Source organism: Elephantulus edwardii, unplaced genomic scaffold, assembly GCF_000299155.1.
Source record: "Elephantulus edwardii isolate Elephantulus edwardi_28Jun2011 unplaced genomic scaffold, EleEdw1.0 scaffold00078, whole genome shotgun sequence".
In the NCBI taxonomy this organism is placed as follows: domain Eukaryota; kingdom Metazoa; phylum Chordata; class Mammalia; order Macroscelidea; family Macroscelididae; genus Elephantulus; species Elephantulus edwardii.
In genome coordinates, this window is record NW_006399828.1 from 12,988,447 (window position 1) to 13,005,468 (window position 17,022).

A 17,022-nucleotide genomic window follows, 5' to 3' on the forward strand; every position below is an offset into this window, starting at 1 on the left:
CCATGATCTTTGCAATTACTTGCAATGTGTCAGAGAGCTAGACAATGACAAGGGATGATAGAAGGATAATTGATGCCTTTGAGCTGTAGTGTTGAAGAAGAGTGATGAATATTACCTTGGACTGCTAAAAGAACAAAGAGGTTCATTCTGGAAAGAGTTAAACCAGGTTGTTCCTTAGAGGCAAGGATTCTGACGCTTCATCTGACATACTTTGGACATGTTGCAAGGAGGGAGCAGTCCTTGGAGAGCGACGTCATGCTTGGGAGGGTGAAGGGACAGCACAGGAGAGAAATGAGATGGACAGATTCAGTGATTGGGCAAATCAGGGTAGGTGTGTCAGAGACAATAAGATTGGCACAAAATAGAGCAGAGTTTAGGGCTGTTGTACATAGGCTCGTTATGAGTAGCAGGTGACTCAACGGCAAATAACAACAACAACAATATAATAATATAATAAATATGTCATATATATTGTTGTTGTTATGTGCCACTGAGTCGCCTTTGACTGTTAGCGACCCTAAGTATAACAGCCCTAAATAGAATTAAATAAATAAAATATATAATAAATAAATGTAAATAGAATCTGGTAGTGAGTATTGGGGCTTGATTTGGGGGAAAGATTAAGTCCCATCCAGTACTCTGGGGAGATTTGCATTTGAATTGATTTGTAGACTCACCTTTAACTTTTAAGAGATTCACATTTGAAAGAAGTGCAGGCAGGAAATAAGAGAAGGGGGAAAATGCCAGAACAAGCTGTTTGACTTCAGAGGCAATGTAATGTTGGTGCCCATCAGAATTCACTTTCAGGACTTGAGGTTGAAGGGAGCTGACAGGCATGCTCACAGTGATCACCTGGATCGTCAGGAGTAGAAGTGGGTGAAATAGAGCAATGGATCAACAGGCTGAGCTTACACATGTTCTTTCAGCTCTGTCCACCTAGCTTGGACAGATGAATGGATGAACAGAAAAGGGTTGTTTGCTTGAGGTGCAGGGAGTAATGAGGACTCCTGACTTGTTCCCTTGGTCCCATGTGTAAACTATGGTTGAGTTAAGAAACCAATAGTTCTAGAACACAGGCAGAAGTATGCTCTCCTGAGTTTGCTGCTGATTTCCAATTGAACCTAGCCACAGATAGCTGGAGAAGAGTGGACCAGAAAACAAACAGATAAAAGACAACATGATCCATGATGTATGCTAGGGTTGATTGTTGTACCATGATGGCTTTCTCTAGGCTGAACTTCGCTTGTGAATAAAGCTTCTCAAGGTTTCCAATATGCTTCTTCTCTGAGATTACCGATTTTTTAGAAATTGGTTATCCAAAATGCGAATATTGAGGCAAGAGGCATGAGGGAACTGGCTTATATACTTTCACAAAAGTGGTTATTAGTAAGATGATTATAAAGTGAAAACCCATAATATAACATGAACAAAATATAACACAAATGAAAGATTGTATACAACACAATGTGTATGCATTCCATAAAATGTATATTAAGATTTTTCAAAAATGTATTTACAAAATTAAAGAAATATAATCCAACACTCAAATAAAACCCAACAAGATACATTATCATAGTGACTACAACAAAGAGCTCAGGCATAGCAATGACAGTGCAGATGACATGGGACCAGGCAATTTTTTGTTCTGTTTTAGTCAGGATCAAGCCATCTCAACAGTACCCAACAGCAACAACACTACTGTGCTTACTGAGACTTCTATTCTCATTTGTCTTCACTACTTTATTATTGTTTTAAATTTTTTGTCTTTCTCTTGTAATTTATCTAAAGCAATCTTTTATATTCATTTTTTAAAATTCCAATTTTATCCTATCTAATTAAAATATTGGTTTTTCTAGGACACTTAATAGGACTTCTTACATAATGTGTATGTACTTGAAAATATTTTTAGGTTAAATTCTATACTTTTGTTCACCAACCTCGAGAAATCACATGATGGCAAAATTATCCGCTGAACTCAAACCTAACAATAATAACAATGATTATAAGTATTATGGGGAACCAAGACACTGTCTGATGCTGTTGTACACAGAATGCCTATGAGTTGGAATCAAGTCAATAGAATAAGAAACAATGATAAAACTGTATCTATTTTTAAACCCTAGTTATTTGTGAATGTCAAATAAGGAAAAATGAATTAAAATAAATACATACTACAAATGCAAAATAGTGCAATCCAAAATAGTTTGGATAAGCACATTTTCTTTCCTTTTTTTATTAATTTAATTGGAAGTTTACAGAGACTTAAGGTTTCCAATCACCCACTGTTGCACTTTTTTCCCTGCCTACCCCGGACAACCCAATTAACTCTTCTCCTTGAAAAGTGAAAGAAAAACTCTTTCATTATTATGCAATCCCTTCCCCCAAGTCCACTCTACTATGCAGCTTTCATTCTGGGTTCTTGTCATGACAATAATACCCAATCATATACCCCTTTTAAACAGTTCTCTCCCTCATCTGTTTCAATGCAGTATACATCATTCCTCCCCTCCTTCCCTGTCTTCCCTTAACCCCGATGTCAGTCCTGTTTTACAACAGTAGCCCTAGGCAATATTCATCCGTTTGTCACTGAGATATTTCACTCAGCATAATGTCCTCCAGGGTCATCCATTTTGCATAATATTTCATGAGTTCCTTGTTTTTCAATGTTGCATAGTATTCTCTTGTGTGAATATACCAGAACGACCCTATACATTCATTTACTGATGGGCACTTGGGTTGTTTCCAGCTCTTTGCTATTGTGAACAAGGCCACAATAAACATGGGTGTGCATATATCTGCTTGGGTGGAAGTTATGGTTTCTTTGGGGTATATTCCCAGTAGTGGAATTTCTGGGTCAAATAGTATTTCTATTTACAACTTTTTGAGAAAGCACCATATAGTCTTCCATAGTGGTTGCACCATTTTATACTCCCACCAACAGTGAATAAGGGTTCCAGTTTCTCCACAACCTCACCAGCATTTGATGTTTGCTGTTCTGTTAAATTTTGCTATTATTACTGGGGTGAGATGATATCACATAGTTGTTTTGATTTGCATCTCTCTTAGAGACAGGGATTTTGAACATTTCTTCGTGTGTCTTCATGTGTTTGCCATCTGAATGTCTTCTTTGGTCTTTCATTATGATACAGTATTCTGGAGGAAAAGACATTTTAGTAGCAAAAGGCTCAGAGAAGTGAATATTTATCCAGGATTGCTGTTCAAGAGGAAGGACTCACACTTGGATATAAATATCAAAGCTTTTCCACAAAGAGAATTCTAGTGCCAAAGGGATAGATTCTCAATTAGATGGATTGATACATTGCAACAAAGTGTTGATGAAGATGGTGAAAACAACAAAGGGTAGGCCAAGTTTCTGATTTTTTTTCTTCATAGGGTCTTTATAAGTCATAGTTGACTTAACAACTAGTTGTACAGACTAAAAGCTTCATATCTGTGGGAGTCCAAATCCTCCAGCATTTCCTCAGGAAATGAGTTGGAATTCTTGTCTAAAAAGATATGACAAGTGACATGGTGACCACAACAATAAGCTTTAGCATCACAGATAATATAAAGATGGTGTAGGACAGGGCATTGTTTCTCTGTTGTTTATAAGAAGCTATGAACTGTAGATTTATAACACCTAACAACAATATAATAGTGGAAGCTCTAAAAGGACACTCAATGCCCTTTTCTTTTTCAGTCTCTAGAGTCTACCTACATTCCTTGGATCTTGTTCCCATTTTTGAATCATTCAAAGTTTCTTATTCTGTTCTCAGTTAGTTTAACAATCTTACCTCTCTCTCATAAACATTTTGTGTTTAATATAATCATTCATATATAATATACTGTTTCATATAATTAATTACCATTTATTTATGTATTTATGTATTTATGTACCATTTATATTACCCCATCTTCATGAGTCATCATTGAATCTTTCAACCAATTAAAAAAATTAAAAATTAAAACTAATGAATAGATGAGTTGGATGAAGGGAAAGAAGGTATACAATAAGGGGTTGATCATATATTGTAATTAATCACTCAATTTTAATTCATGTTATAAAATAGGATGTCTACTAATGATTAAAGGAAAAATGAATATGATTTATAACTTTTCACTCAAACGAAAAAAAAGTCTAAAAAATAAAAGAAAATATTGAACCAGCTCAGAGTTCAAACAAATCAACACTGTCATACATGATAACCTATTTGCGGATTCCACAAATTAGGACATATAAATCTGTTAGGTATCTAGCCTACAATATTGGGCATGAATTTTAACAATAGAATTTAGTTCTCTTTAGTTTCTTCTGGAACTACAGTTTGATTAGATACCTCGGCAAAATCTATATGTGGTAATTTTTTGCCAACATGTATTAAAAATGATAAAAACTAACTCAGCCTAAGAAGACAGTCTATTTATTTCCTCAAATGCAAGAGTCAATTAAAACAAAATCAACACTCATTGCCACCAAGTTAATTCTGACTCATAGCCATACTCCACTGGGCTCAGCCTCTAAATCTTTATGGAAGCAGACCACTTATCTTTCTCCTGGAGAGTAGTAGGTAGGTTAAAATTAGCAACTTTTTGATCAGTCACTTGACACATCCTGTGCTATGTCACCACAGCTAATTGTATTTTTTTTCTTTGTCTTGGTAAATACCGTTCCTAACAGTTTCACCTGAACAATAAAGCAAAATTTTTAATTGAAAAGGCATAAAACATACACACTAAACAAATATTAATTTTGGGTTGTAGAACAGTTTAAGAGAAATATTTGACAATTACATTGAAAGTAAAATAGGAATTATCATTTGTTTGAAAGTGTGTCTGATCATTATTGCTTATAGACATAATGTAATGTTTTGAAGAGTATCTTTCAATTTTTATTATCTATTTTCCAAACTGTACTATGTTCAAGATATTATATTTGCTACTTCATTAGCTCTTCAGTCTAACAAATGTCAAAATAGATTTAATGATTCTGTTTTTATATATCATAAGAATATTACTTAATGGAGCTTAAATTAAGAAAATGAATTGAAATAATAGATAATATTCCTTCTTACTGATATACTGCCTTTTCAGGTCAATTCCTCTACTTCTGTCAGTCTCATTAGTTTGGGGTCAGTCACAGATTAGAGTCCCACTGGCATTTCAGCACATAAACTAATTGGATATATTTCACTACTTTATCAGAGAGAATCCCAGGATGCAGATTTGTCTTCTTCTGCTTCCTTTCTATTTTCACTCAGAAAGAGATTTGTCTTTCAACAGTGCTTAATTTAGATAGATCCTGAAGAGCATTGTGCTGCCAAAGAGTATGATAAACCACTGCAAATAACAGTACAAACAGATAACCTTTATATTGATAAACACATCCAGGCATTATGACCTAAACCGTTTTTATTTGCTTTTCAAATTGCTGCTGAATCATTTCCAAGCCACAGTGAAGACAAAGTAGACTTGCCTCATAAGTGCATACTATCACACCCAGCTCCACATGTCAGCTTCTGGGTTCAAACTAATGAACATTAGGTTTTTGACCTAGGTCTTAACATAAAGACCAAAAGAGCTCCACCTTAATGGGTGACCCTGGAGGACCTAATGCTGAGTGAGGTATCTCAGTCACAAAGGGACAAATGCTATATGGTGCCACTGTTGTAGAATGAGGCTGGCACTGGGGTGGAGGTAAGACTCAGAAAAACTGGATGAAATATGTTTACAGCATTGAAGTCTATGGGGGAGAGAATAATCTAAAAGTATTACATTTTAGGGCATTATTTTTATCGTAGGAGTACGCAATGAGGGTTGCAGAGTGGATTATATTTGGGGGTAAGGGGTGGGGTTTGGGGAGTTGCGGGGGGATTGTGTACCAATGAGGGAGTTTTTCTTTTGCTTTTCAAGGAGAGGAGCAAAAGGCGGGGGGGGGAGGGTTGTGCGGGCAGAAGGGTGCAACAATGAATGAATGGAATTCCAAAATCTCTGTAGATGTCCGTTGAAATGAAAAATAAACAAACTAAATTTAAAAAAATGTTTAATAAAAAAAAGGATGCTGTTTATGTTATTGTTATGTGTTGTTGAAAGGGATCCACCTCATAACTCACCATCTAGCAAGTTTTCCGATATTATAAATCTCAAGGAGGAGATTGCCCATCTTTTCCCGAGGAACAGCTGATAAATCTGAACCCCCTTTGTGTTGGCAACACAACTCCTTTCTACTAGGTCTCCAGAGTGCTACGAATTGGCTCCCACTCAGAGCGGCTCAGTACAATAGTAGAAAACATTGCCGGATCCTTTGGAATTCTTACAATGTTGGGTATACTTAAACATTAGCATTGCATAAATAATGGCATGAAATACTATGACATTCATAGTTAAAAGTAGTATAAGTTAGTAAATATAAAAATCTGCATTATTTGCTCATGTATAGTGCCTTATTTTGTAAAAATTATTTTTGCATAAAATTATAAAAGGAAGTATGTATAATTGTTTAAATAAGCATATTAACATTTAAATATTTCTCAGATTTCCAAAAAATGAAAGAGCAAAAGGAAAAAAATAGATAATTAAAAAAATAATCCACAGATTCAATGTGAATATTAAATACATAAATATATAATTGTTGTCAACTAGCTTTGAGGCAAACAGACTTGGCTGACCCTCCAGCAGGTTTTCATGCTATAAATCTCACGGAAGGAGATTGCTCATCTTTCTTTTGTAGAGCTGTTGGTGGATTCAAACCACATGCCTTGGAGTTGGAAGTGCACCTCCATTCCCACCAGACTAGCAGAATCCTCTTGGTATATATGTTGTTGTTGTTTTCTCTCTACTTGGAACCAATCCACAGCTGATTCTCTAGTGGGTTTCAGAGGTAGTTGATTGCACAGAAGGAGACCGCCATTCATCCCCCTGTAGAGCAGCTGGTGGATTCTAACCACATACCTTTGAGATTGCAGCACAGCTTCTTGCCACCAGGCCACCATACATTATTTATAAATATATGTATATGTCTAGCATATATGTAAGCTACTACATACACACACACACACACACACACACACACACACACACACACACTCACACTACAGACATAGGAAAAAAATAGATTTTCTGAATTGATTTAACTACATATGAACAACAGTTGCGGTAGATGGCCTAGTGGGAGGAAAGTACACTGCAATCACAAAGGCACACAATTCAAATCCACCAGCTGCTTCATAGGAGAAAGATGGGCAATGTCTTCTTCCCCCATGATTAAACTGCCTCTGAAAACTCTTTAGAGCATAATCTATGGGTTGGTTCTAACTCAACAATATGTTGTTGTTGTTGTTGTTATGTGTCATCAAGTCACCTTCTACTCGTAGTGACCCTATGGACAACAGCCCTAAACCCTGCCCTATCCTGTGGCAATCTCACTTTCTCCGACACACCTGCCCCCATTATTATCCCAGTCACTGAATCAATCCACCTCATTGAGGACCTTCCTCTCCTGTGCTGACCCTCCACCCTCCCAAGCATGAAGTCCCTCTTCAAGGACTGGTCCCTCCTTGCAACATGTCCAAAATATGTCAGCAAAGCTTCAGAATCCTTGCCTCCAAGGAGCAGCTCGCTTTACCCTCTCCAGGGCAAATCTGTTGGTTTTCCTAGCAGTCCATAGTATATTCAATACTCTTCTCCAACACCACAGTTCAAAGGCATCAATTCTTCTTCTGTCCTCCCTAGTCATTGTCCAGCTCTCTGATGCATAACAAGTGATTGCAAAGACCATGGCATGTATCAGGCGCACCTTAGTCTCCAGACTGACATCTTTGCACTTCAGCACTTTAAGAGAGGTTACTAACTGCAGACTTTCCCATCGCACTAGGTCTTTTAATTTACTCAACAGTATACAACAACAAAAATATAGGAACTTTAGAAACCAAATTTTCAAATGGAATTCATTTCCATGATGCCACAAAGCTTGGAGAAATGTCACATTTATTCAAAGAGTTATTTGTTATTTAGAAGTTTACATGTTTTGACCAGTGCAAAGTTAACAACAAAATGAAAAAGGCTGAGAATAGCATGATTTTAAGATTGCCAATTTGTAACCCAGGGGATAGGTATTTGCATACTAATTGTAATGTTCCTGCTGTCACATTACCTTCAGCTTGAAGATCAGTCAGAAAGAGAAATTCGGCATCGTCTGTGACAGTCAGACAGTGGAACGAAAAATGCCAGTGAAGTGAGTTGCTGTTTAAAGCTATTTTTATCTCAGAAGATGTACAAATGAAATGCCTGAATCTCCATTAGTCTGGCTGTTTGGTTTCCTTCATGTATGATAAATATGCTAATTGTTGCCTTTCTGATTTCTTTTATCTCTTTCCTCTGTTGCTTTTTGAATCTCCTCTTCTGAAATATGTCAACAAGACTCAGTTTGCTCTTGCTGTTTATACTTGCTAAGATAAACAGAGGTTATAAAGCAGCAGTAAAAGATTACCGAGTACTCCCTATGTGATGCTCTTTGAAGTTATTACATGAGTTTTATACATGAGATATGTATAAGCCTCACACAAATTCTTTACCACAATATTTACTGAGAAACTTTAAAATGGATATTAAATGCTGGATAAGAAAGCAGCTGTCACTTCCTTGGGCACATGGACTCCTTGCTTGAATTTTTCTTCCTCCAGCACATTGCTAATTGAGTGTGAACAGCAAAGTTGTTGGATTCCACATTTTTTAATGCACTACAACTGGTTCTAGCTGGCATAATTAGCAAGATAACTGGGAGCTTTCATGCAGTTCCCATCTGGTCTGGCTCTTCTCTGGACATGTAATAGGGATACTGCTGGCCTTGATGGCACTCGCCTAATGAAGGAAACAGAAAGGAAATCATCCAAAACCCTGGGAATAACTAAGTGTAATATTGGCTCCAATTACACAGGGAATTTTCATGGCAAATCAGACATAAAAATGTTACTCTGATTATGTATAAAAATTTAACAAGAAATTAAAAATTATAAAAAAGAAAAGAGGCAGACAAACCCTTCAGTGACAAATAAAATCTGAATAAAAGGGAGGAGGGAATGAAGGTGTTAACAAATAACCAATTATTTTACAATCATACTTGTACATAAAATTCAGCTATTTCAATACAATTCAAACTAACTACTCTGCATTTTTCTAAAGTTTTGTTTAATGGATTTATCTTTTAACATATAAATATTATAACTGTAGGATTTGAGTGAAAAGTCATTATTTTCACTGACGGCTAACTTAAGAATTATTCTACTTTTACATGATTATGCCAAACCTTTTGGAACTTTTGCCTTCTGCAAATTTAAATTTTCCCCTAATTAACCAATTACTGCACCTTAACTCTTATCTAGAGGAACAATTTGTGAGAGGTATGATAAATATTAGAGGAAAAACTACTTTAAAAGTGTTTATCCTAAGTATACACAGACATAAATAAAATACAAACATAGCCATATAGATACATCTATTTTTAATTAGAAGTGTAGAAAGCATTTGAGTTAAAAGAAGAGGCATTTGTTTTAAGTGTCCAATTCTTCCAATTAACTTATGTGTGAGACTGTACTAATTATTAGCGACTTTGAGCTGCTTTATTCATTAGTGATGTGGAAATGACAAAAACTGTGCCATTTTCAACGTTAAGTGCGGTAAGGTATATCATCCACTTAGCGCATGTGCCATGCATTAGAACCATGTTGTAATACTAACATACAGATTTTTTTTTTTTAATTTTATTCCTATCCACATCATGGTCCTAGAAAATCACAAATATATTAGAAAGCCCAAACCAAAACATTTTAAAGGCAATTGGCAAACATTATTCCTCAAAATAGCTACATTTCAGCTGGTTTCTGAGAAGTAAATACTGCATTAATACTAGCCCTTTTGGCATTTCAGATTACCAGAACTGAAACTTCTGAGAGAGAAATAGGTTAGAAAGTAGTTAACTGAAGGCATTCCAAGCATTATTTACTACACACTAGCTGTGGTATTTCCTCAGAAAGTTTAAGGGCAACTCTTTTACTTCAAGGACAGCATTATGTGTGCCTTAATTAGTACTACCCTGGGATGTCTAATTCTACTATATAAAATACTGTGTCTCTATCTTCAGAATATCAATTATATTGTAATATCTGCCTTGAATTAATCCCATTAAGGATTTTTCTATTGTCTTCGAATCCACTCTATCTCTCAGCTTTTGATTTTCCTCTTTTTGAATTTTTTTCCTTTTCTTTTTATATCTTACTACGTTAATGTAGCCTAATACAAGTAACTGTCATCTACTGAACTGTTCCACACCACATAGCTCCCACAGGCAATAAGTTCTTCCTTGAATATTCCTTTTGATTTTGTCCAAACCTTGCTCCCTGAAAGAGAGCATAACTTGCTCTTAAACCTTTCTCTTAATTATCTAATAGTGCTATAAAAGAGATACTACAAATTGGTAGCTTAAACAGACTGAAATTTATTTTCTCACAGTTTAGAAGTCTGAACTGCCAAATTCAGGGTAACACCTCTAAGGAAAGGATAAGCCTTTCTTTCTTTATAGGCTCTGAGGAAAGTACTTCTTTCCTTTTACCTTTTGTTTCTTAGTAATCTCATTTAGCTTTGTATTATCTTCCCTCAACTCTATTTGGCATCTCTTCTTTTTTTTACCTCTAAGAGATTTGATAGAATAGGCTTTATAATAAGAATGTCTCATTAATATGGAAAAGAAACCACATTCTCACATGGAATCATAACCTCTATGGAGGTTAGGATTTATAACACTTATTTTTAGGTGGCACAAATCAATCCATAACAGAATAATACTGCATTTTCTCCTTCCTCTCAGACCTCAGGGTCGACAGAGATGTTTTGAATAATTTTTTTGCTACTTTGATCCAGCACATCCTAGAACCTTAAAGCTCAACCCATTCAGCTTTTCCTTTAATTCTTAATCCATGTCAACTAGCAGCATTTTAAAAATAAGTATTCCTCTTCTATTGTAGATTATAATTGTAAGATTCTACTGACACATCACATTTTAATCTACATTTTTAAAGAACATGCATTTTAGTGGCTATATTAGAATTTCAATATTATATATTTGATAGAATTTCTACTAGACCTCATATCATATGAAATACAACATGAGCTTATTTATATAGTAGGTTTTATAGTACATAAAACTCAGTTAAAAAATTAAATTTTAGATTGGCTTCCAGCTCCCATATTTGAATGATGGATATTACAGAACACAATTCATTTAAAAAGTACATTAAAAATTTTAAAGTAGTTATACAGCTAATTTTTTGTAGATTAAGTACATCAAGATAAAGAGTGAAGTCAGCTTTTTAAAACTGGAAAAGAGAATTTGAGAAAGGAAAGAAATGTGAATGATGGAAGAAAGCAAAATGTGTAACTAGTTACATATTTATCTTTTATGTGTCTTCTACAAAGACCCATACCATTACCTGAATAATTACAATTGAAACAGAAGGACAAATGCCTTCACTCTAACAAGGTATTTTAAAAATTGAAGTAAATTACAGTTTGATATGAATGCATAGAGATTGCTTCATCTCAGTACTAAGATTAATTGCCTTCATATGTAAATGTAAAAATTTATAAGAATGGCTAGGCATGGGATTCTGTCTGTTGTAATCAACAACAATTTTAATAAATTACAATTAGATCATCCTTTTCTAAATTATATCACTTGCCTACCAAAGCTACATAATCTGAGATTTTTTTTCCTCCTGCATATTGAAAATTATCCAGGAATTAGGCTTATTTCAATCAGAACCTTTATTTATTAAGGGCAATAATATATGATATATTTGCATCTCAAAATTCTGAATCTTAAACCTGATTTATTATTTCCATATCAAGTTCTCAAAAGAGTACCTTCTTCAAAATACCTGGGTCTATAAATTTTTTACTGCTTTGAAAAAATATTACCCTGTTCTGACACATGCCTAGATTTTAAAAATCAGCCTAGATCAGAAGTATACCAGGCTAAGGAAAAAAAAAATCTGTCTTAGAGTGGAGCAAGATAACACAAAATACTAGAAAAAACTTTTTGAACATTATCATAATTTAGAAATTCTTAATCACTTTTTTTTTCTGTTTTTCTAGTCATATAAGTAGGTTAGTGGCATATAAATTAGTAATAGCATCCTCATAGTTGAGAAGGCCTTTACTACTAGTATTTACTACAGAGAACAATGAGTCATAACTCTCTTATCCTTTAGTTAGAGTTTAAGAATGTTCAAATATTGATAATATTACCAAGTAGATTAGCAACAATTTGCTGTTGTTGAATTACATCATACTGCACTGGTGTAAGAAAACATAATTTTGATTTATGGTTTGATTGATAGTGCAAAGTCCACTTAATGTGATTCAGCAAACAGATATAACCGAATATTACTATAGGTTACAGAAGAAAAAGATCACAATGCTATTGTCAAGGATAGCTGTTGTTTCTACAGGTCACCACCCTCGGAAGTGATGTCGTGGTCAGAAAATATGGACACACTTTTAGCTAACCAAGGTAAGAATGAGTGGTTTGAAAACATAAGAGCTAAATGTAAATCATTGCATTTTGAAGTTTTTTGGTTTTGTTTTTGTTTTTTTACTTTTCACATTTTTCCTTTATTTTTCTCAGAAGATAGCAATACATTATGAATCTAACAACACGACAGTCACAATTTTTCAGTAGGCCCAAGGTTTCTGCAGGTACCCCTGCAGGTCACGGCAGCATGAAGGATCCTGAGAGTTCAGATGTTAAAGCTTTCTCCACAGCCACACGTTCCTTTGATGTTTGGGTTATTGAACACAAACTCACTGGATAATTTATCTTCTACATAGTCCATTTCTGTTCCCAAAAGGGTGAGTTGTGCTTTCTTTTCAATGAACACTCTGACCCCATCTTGAACAACTTCTTCATCAGAATCTCCTTTTGTCTTTGTATATTCAATATCTGACACCTTCAGCAGTACACAAGATAAAACAGCTTCTTAAAGATAAGCCTGAACATGTAGGTGTGAAAGTTGGTGTTCGAACCAGAGGTTGCAATGGCATTTTGAAGTTTTAAGTATGAATTATGATCAAGTATTTGAAATGAAAGATTCCTAATAGTTTCAAATACACACACACACACGCACACGCACACACAAACAGTCGAATTGAAATTAATTTGGGCTTAAAATAAGGGGGAAAAGTTGTAGAAATTCCAAACATTAAAACAGAAGGACTGTTTCACATAGCTTAAGTTTACCATTTTCTTTGACTCACAACGTTTTGATGGATATAATTACTGATGTTGGTAAGTTGAAAGAAACATGTTGTTGTTGTATGCCATCGAGTTGCTTGCAACACATAGTGACCCTATGTACAACAGCCCTGAACCCTGCTCTATCTTGTGCCAATCACACTGCCTCTGACACACCCATCCCAATTACCCCAGTCACTGAATCAATCCACCTCTTAGAGGGTCTTCCCCTTCTATGCTGTCCCTCCATCCTCCCAAGCATACAAACTATTAAAAAGTTGAAAATTTTGCATAAGTCACTTGTTTCATTACTTCTAGCTAAAATTAAAGGGTTTTTTTAAAAAAAATTCTTTTAATTGTGTTTATTATATTTTAGTGAGTTAAAAAATTAATGTAAATATATGTGTCTAAATATGTAATATGCATTAATACATACTTTGCATGATGGACCAATAAAGGTAATTTAGTTAATTATAAAGAAAACATCTAAGGATTTAATAGAAAATAATGATTCACAATGCAAATACCTTGGTTATTCGCTGACATTAAATCAGTCCTAACTAAGAGTATTAGAATATGTGCAGAGAAGAATTACTCTATACAGTCTTCAAGGATCTGACCTGTCAGAAGCAGATCACTAAATCTGTCTCAAGGTGTCTCTTGGTCGGTTTGGATCACCAACATTTTTACTAGTAATTGAGAATTTAACCTTTTGTTAACCAAAACAAGAGGAGATTGTCCGACTTTCTCAAAGCCACTGGTGGATTTGTAAGGTTAGAGGTGCAACGTCTTTGGGTTTGCAGTGCAACTGTCTATAGACTACTTCACTGGAGCTCCCTCTGTACAAACAACGCCCTCAATAATAGAGAAGCAATAACTTACAATTTTATCTAGATGGGGTTTTTTTAGATTATAAATAATTCCATTTTGTTCTGTTTAATGTGGGGGATATAAAAGGAACACATGAGAACTACATATAAAACATTATTTAAAAATTAGTACTGTTTATACAATAAAGAGGCTCCTGGGTGGCACAAATAGTTTGCAACTGACTACTGACCACTGACCTAGAGGTTGGTGGTTGGAACCCAAGTAGAAACACCATTGAGGAAAAGCCTGATGTTCTGCTTCCATAAAGATTACAGCAAAGAAAAACCTATGGAACTATTTTGTTCTGTATCTCATGGGATCATCCTAAGCTAGAACCAATTTAGTACATTAGGGGATTTTTTTTAAACCAATTTTGCAAATTATATAGTATTTTCATTATAATTCACAAAGTAAGGAAAAAACTAAGAATAGGGAAAAGTTAAAACATAATAAAGCTGAATAACTATTCATAGCTGTGGGGGGTTTTGTGTGAATAAAATGAGATTGAAGGGATTGAATGAAATGATATTTGATATTATGACAGCTTGATTTTTTGATGAGTTATTACTAAAAGCCTATACATGAAATAATCCAAAAAACTTCAAGAATCCACCTTAGGACACGTATTTTTAAAAGTGAAGATATGGAACTGCATATTTATGAACGTTTTGAATAGTTTCATGCATTCATTAAGTGTATAGTTAATGGGACAAATAAGATTTGCTGTGCCTTGTGAAGAAGTCACTGCATGTTGCTCTTTTCCTGTCTCTGGAGTGAAAGTGTTCTATATGGCAGCAGCATAGAACAAGCAGAGAGGGTATGGAGATACAGGTAAAAACATCATAAGCACAGGATTTGATATGGTATACCCATGTACATTAGAAAAGTCATAGGTACATCTGAACAGCTATTTGAATTTGCTTTACATAATACTAAAACCAAAAAGTTTCATATATTTTAATGCTTTAAACCACTAACTGACTCACTGAATTGCCCCAGTGTTTTGTAAACTTAAGGATGTGTCTTGCATGGACTGTGCAGAGATTTTAGTGTGGTTTCTGCCTAGTGCTGCCCAATTGCATATCCAGCTGCCATTCGACACTGGAGTTTGCTCTTAGATAATATACTTTTCATTTTATGTAAGATGTTTTTCCAAAATCATCTAGTGTCTTTTGATCTTTCAAATTGTAATCAATAAGATGTTGTATTCAAGCAGAGATAACTATCATTGCTTTTAGTTATTTTTGCTTTTCTGTTGGATCCTGAGCCAAGTGATGAGAAGAAGGAGAAGAGATATTGTAAGTTCAATTAGCTCTTCTTTAAACATTTAGAAGGAAGAAACACTAATTGTTTCTTAATCTCTAACTTCCCACTCATCTAAGGTGTATTATTGTTAGTTTATTCTTATAGGTAAAAAAAAAGTCCATTTGCTTAATAACACATATCTAAAATATTATCAATCATGAATTTACAGAATTTTCTCAGAATTATCAAAATATCCTTTATCCTCTACAAAAGTTAAGATTTATCATTGATTCTGTTTAGATCTCCAAATTTATCATTTTTCAGACCAAATGCAGGACAAATTCTAACTGAATGATAGCAAGAGGTTTTTGTTAATATAATTTAAATTTATGTCAAATTTTTCTTGGATGTACTTTTAAATGTAAGAAATATGTGAGTAATTGAATATATTATTTAAATGTAAGAAATATGTGAGTAATTGAATATATGAATATATATATAATTCATATAAGGAATGACATTCACATTCTCAAATATTTCTACTGAGAATTTTAATTGGCAGAACTTGATCATATTTTACCATGACTCATTGCTGAATCATTGTTTCAAATTAAACAAACAAAAGTCATTGTTGGATGCGTTTTAAATGTGCTTGTTAAACTTCAGTTTTCCTTTCTTTCTGTAACAACATCCAATTAACTTGGGTTCATAATAATTATACATGTTTATATTTTTTTCTGGTCTCCTAATAATAAATAAGTGTATTTTTTCCCTCATTTGAAAATAGAAGGGTTACCTTTCTGAAGCTGCAATCAGAGAAGAGCTGAGTTAAGCTCATGCAAACAGGACATTTCATGGCAGGTGGAAAAACAGAGATGTTTTGAAAGGCAAATCTCTCTAGGTTTCAAAAAGGCTGTCATAGATTTCCCTTCTCCGAGATCCACAACCTCATTTACAAACAGATAACTGCTGTCAGAGGGGTGCAACCATGAAACTGAACTACGTGACCTTAAGGCATTGACTCAAGCCATTCAGCCAAGGGAATCTGATCTGTTATTCCTAACTTCTTATTTTACTAAAGGCACATTCTTAACCATGCTCAAATCTAAAATATTGAGCAAGAATTATCTTCTGAAACAAGCTCTAGTTTACCAAAGGAAAAAATATTCCAGGGCATATTTTGATGAGGGAAGTAGAGAAGTGAAGGCCTCAAATATCTGTAGAGGCAAGGAATGAATGTATATATTTGGCTGGAAGTAAAGTAACAGGCAGAGGTGAGCATACCCTTGCCACAGTTATTAAATCTAAAAGACATTTATGCTATGCAGACCAAGTAAACAAGCCTGTAGGTTATGGGTCCCAGCGTGTAGTCATTGGTCTAACAGTTACAGAGAAATGCATGGTTGGAAGAATATAAGGAAATAGGAGTGTAACACTAAGCAAGGCTAAGGGAGGAATTGTTATTTTATTTTAGGAAACAGTAGAGAAAACTCATTTGTTTGACAGACTTAAATTATTATTATTAATTTTTATTATTATTACTATTATTATTTCCACACAAGAGCAAGAAGCATTGCCATCATTTCTTGATTTTGAAACTACAATGCTCTAATATATGCATTCCA

The 17,022-nt window shown here is 34.5% G+C and overlaps 1 protein-coding gene across 1 annotated transcript in view; it reads left to right on the top strand.

The window, feature by feature from the left end:
- Positions 1-17,022, top strand: part of RGS21 (regulator of G-protein signaling 21) — a 51,099-nt gene that overhangs the window by 1,295 nt on the left and 32,782 nt on the right. The window contains exon 2 of the mRNA XM_006889529.1: positions 12,445-12,562. Coding sequence (XP_006889591.1) covers positions 12,445-12,562 — 118 coding nt within the window. The remainder of the gene's footprint in view (positions 1-12,444; positions 12,563-17,022) is intronic.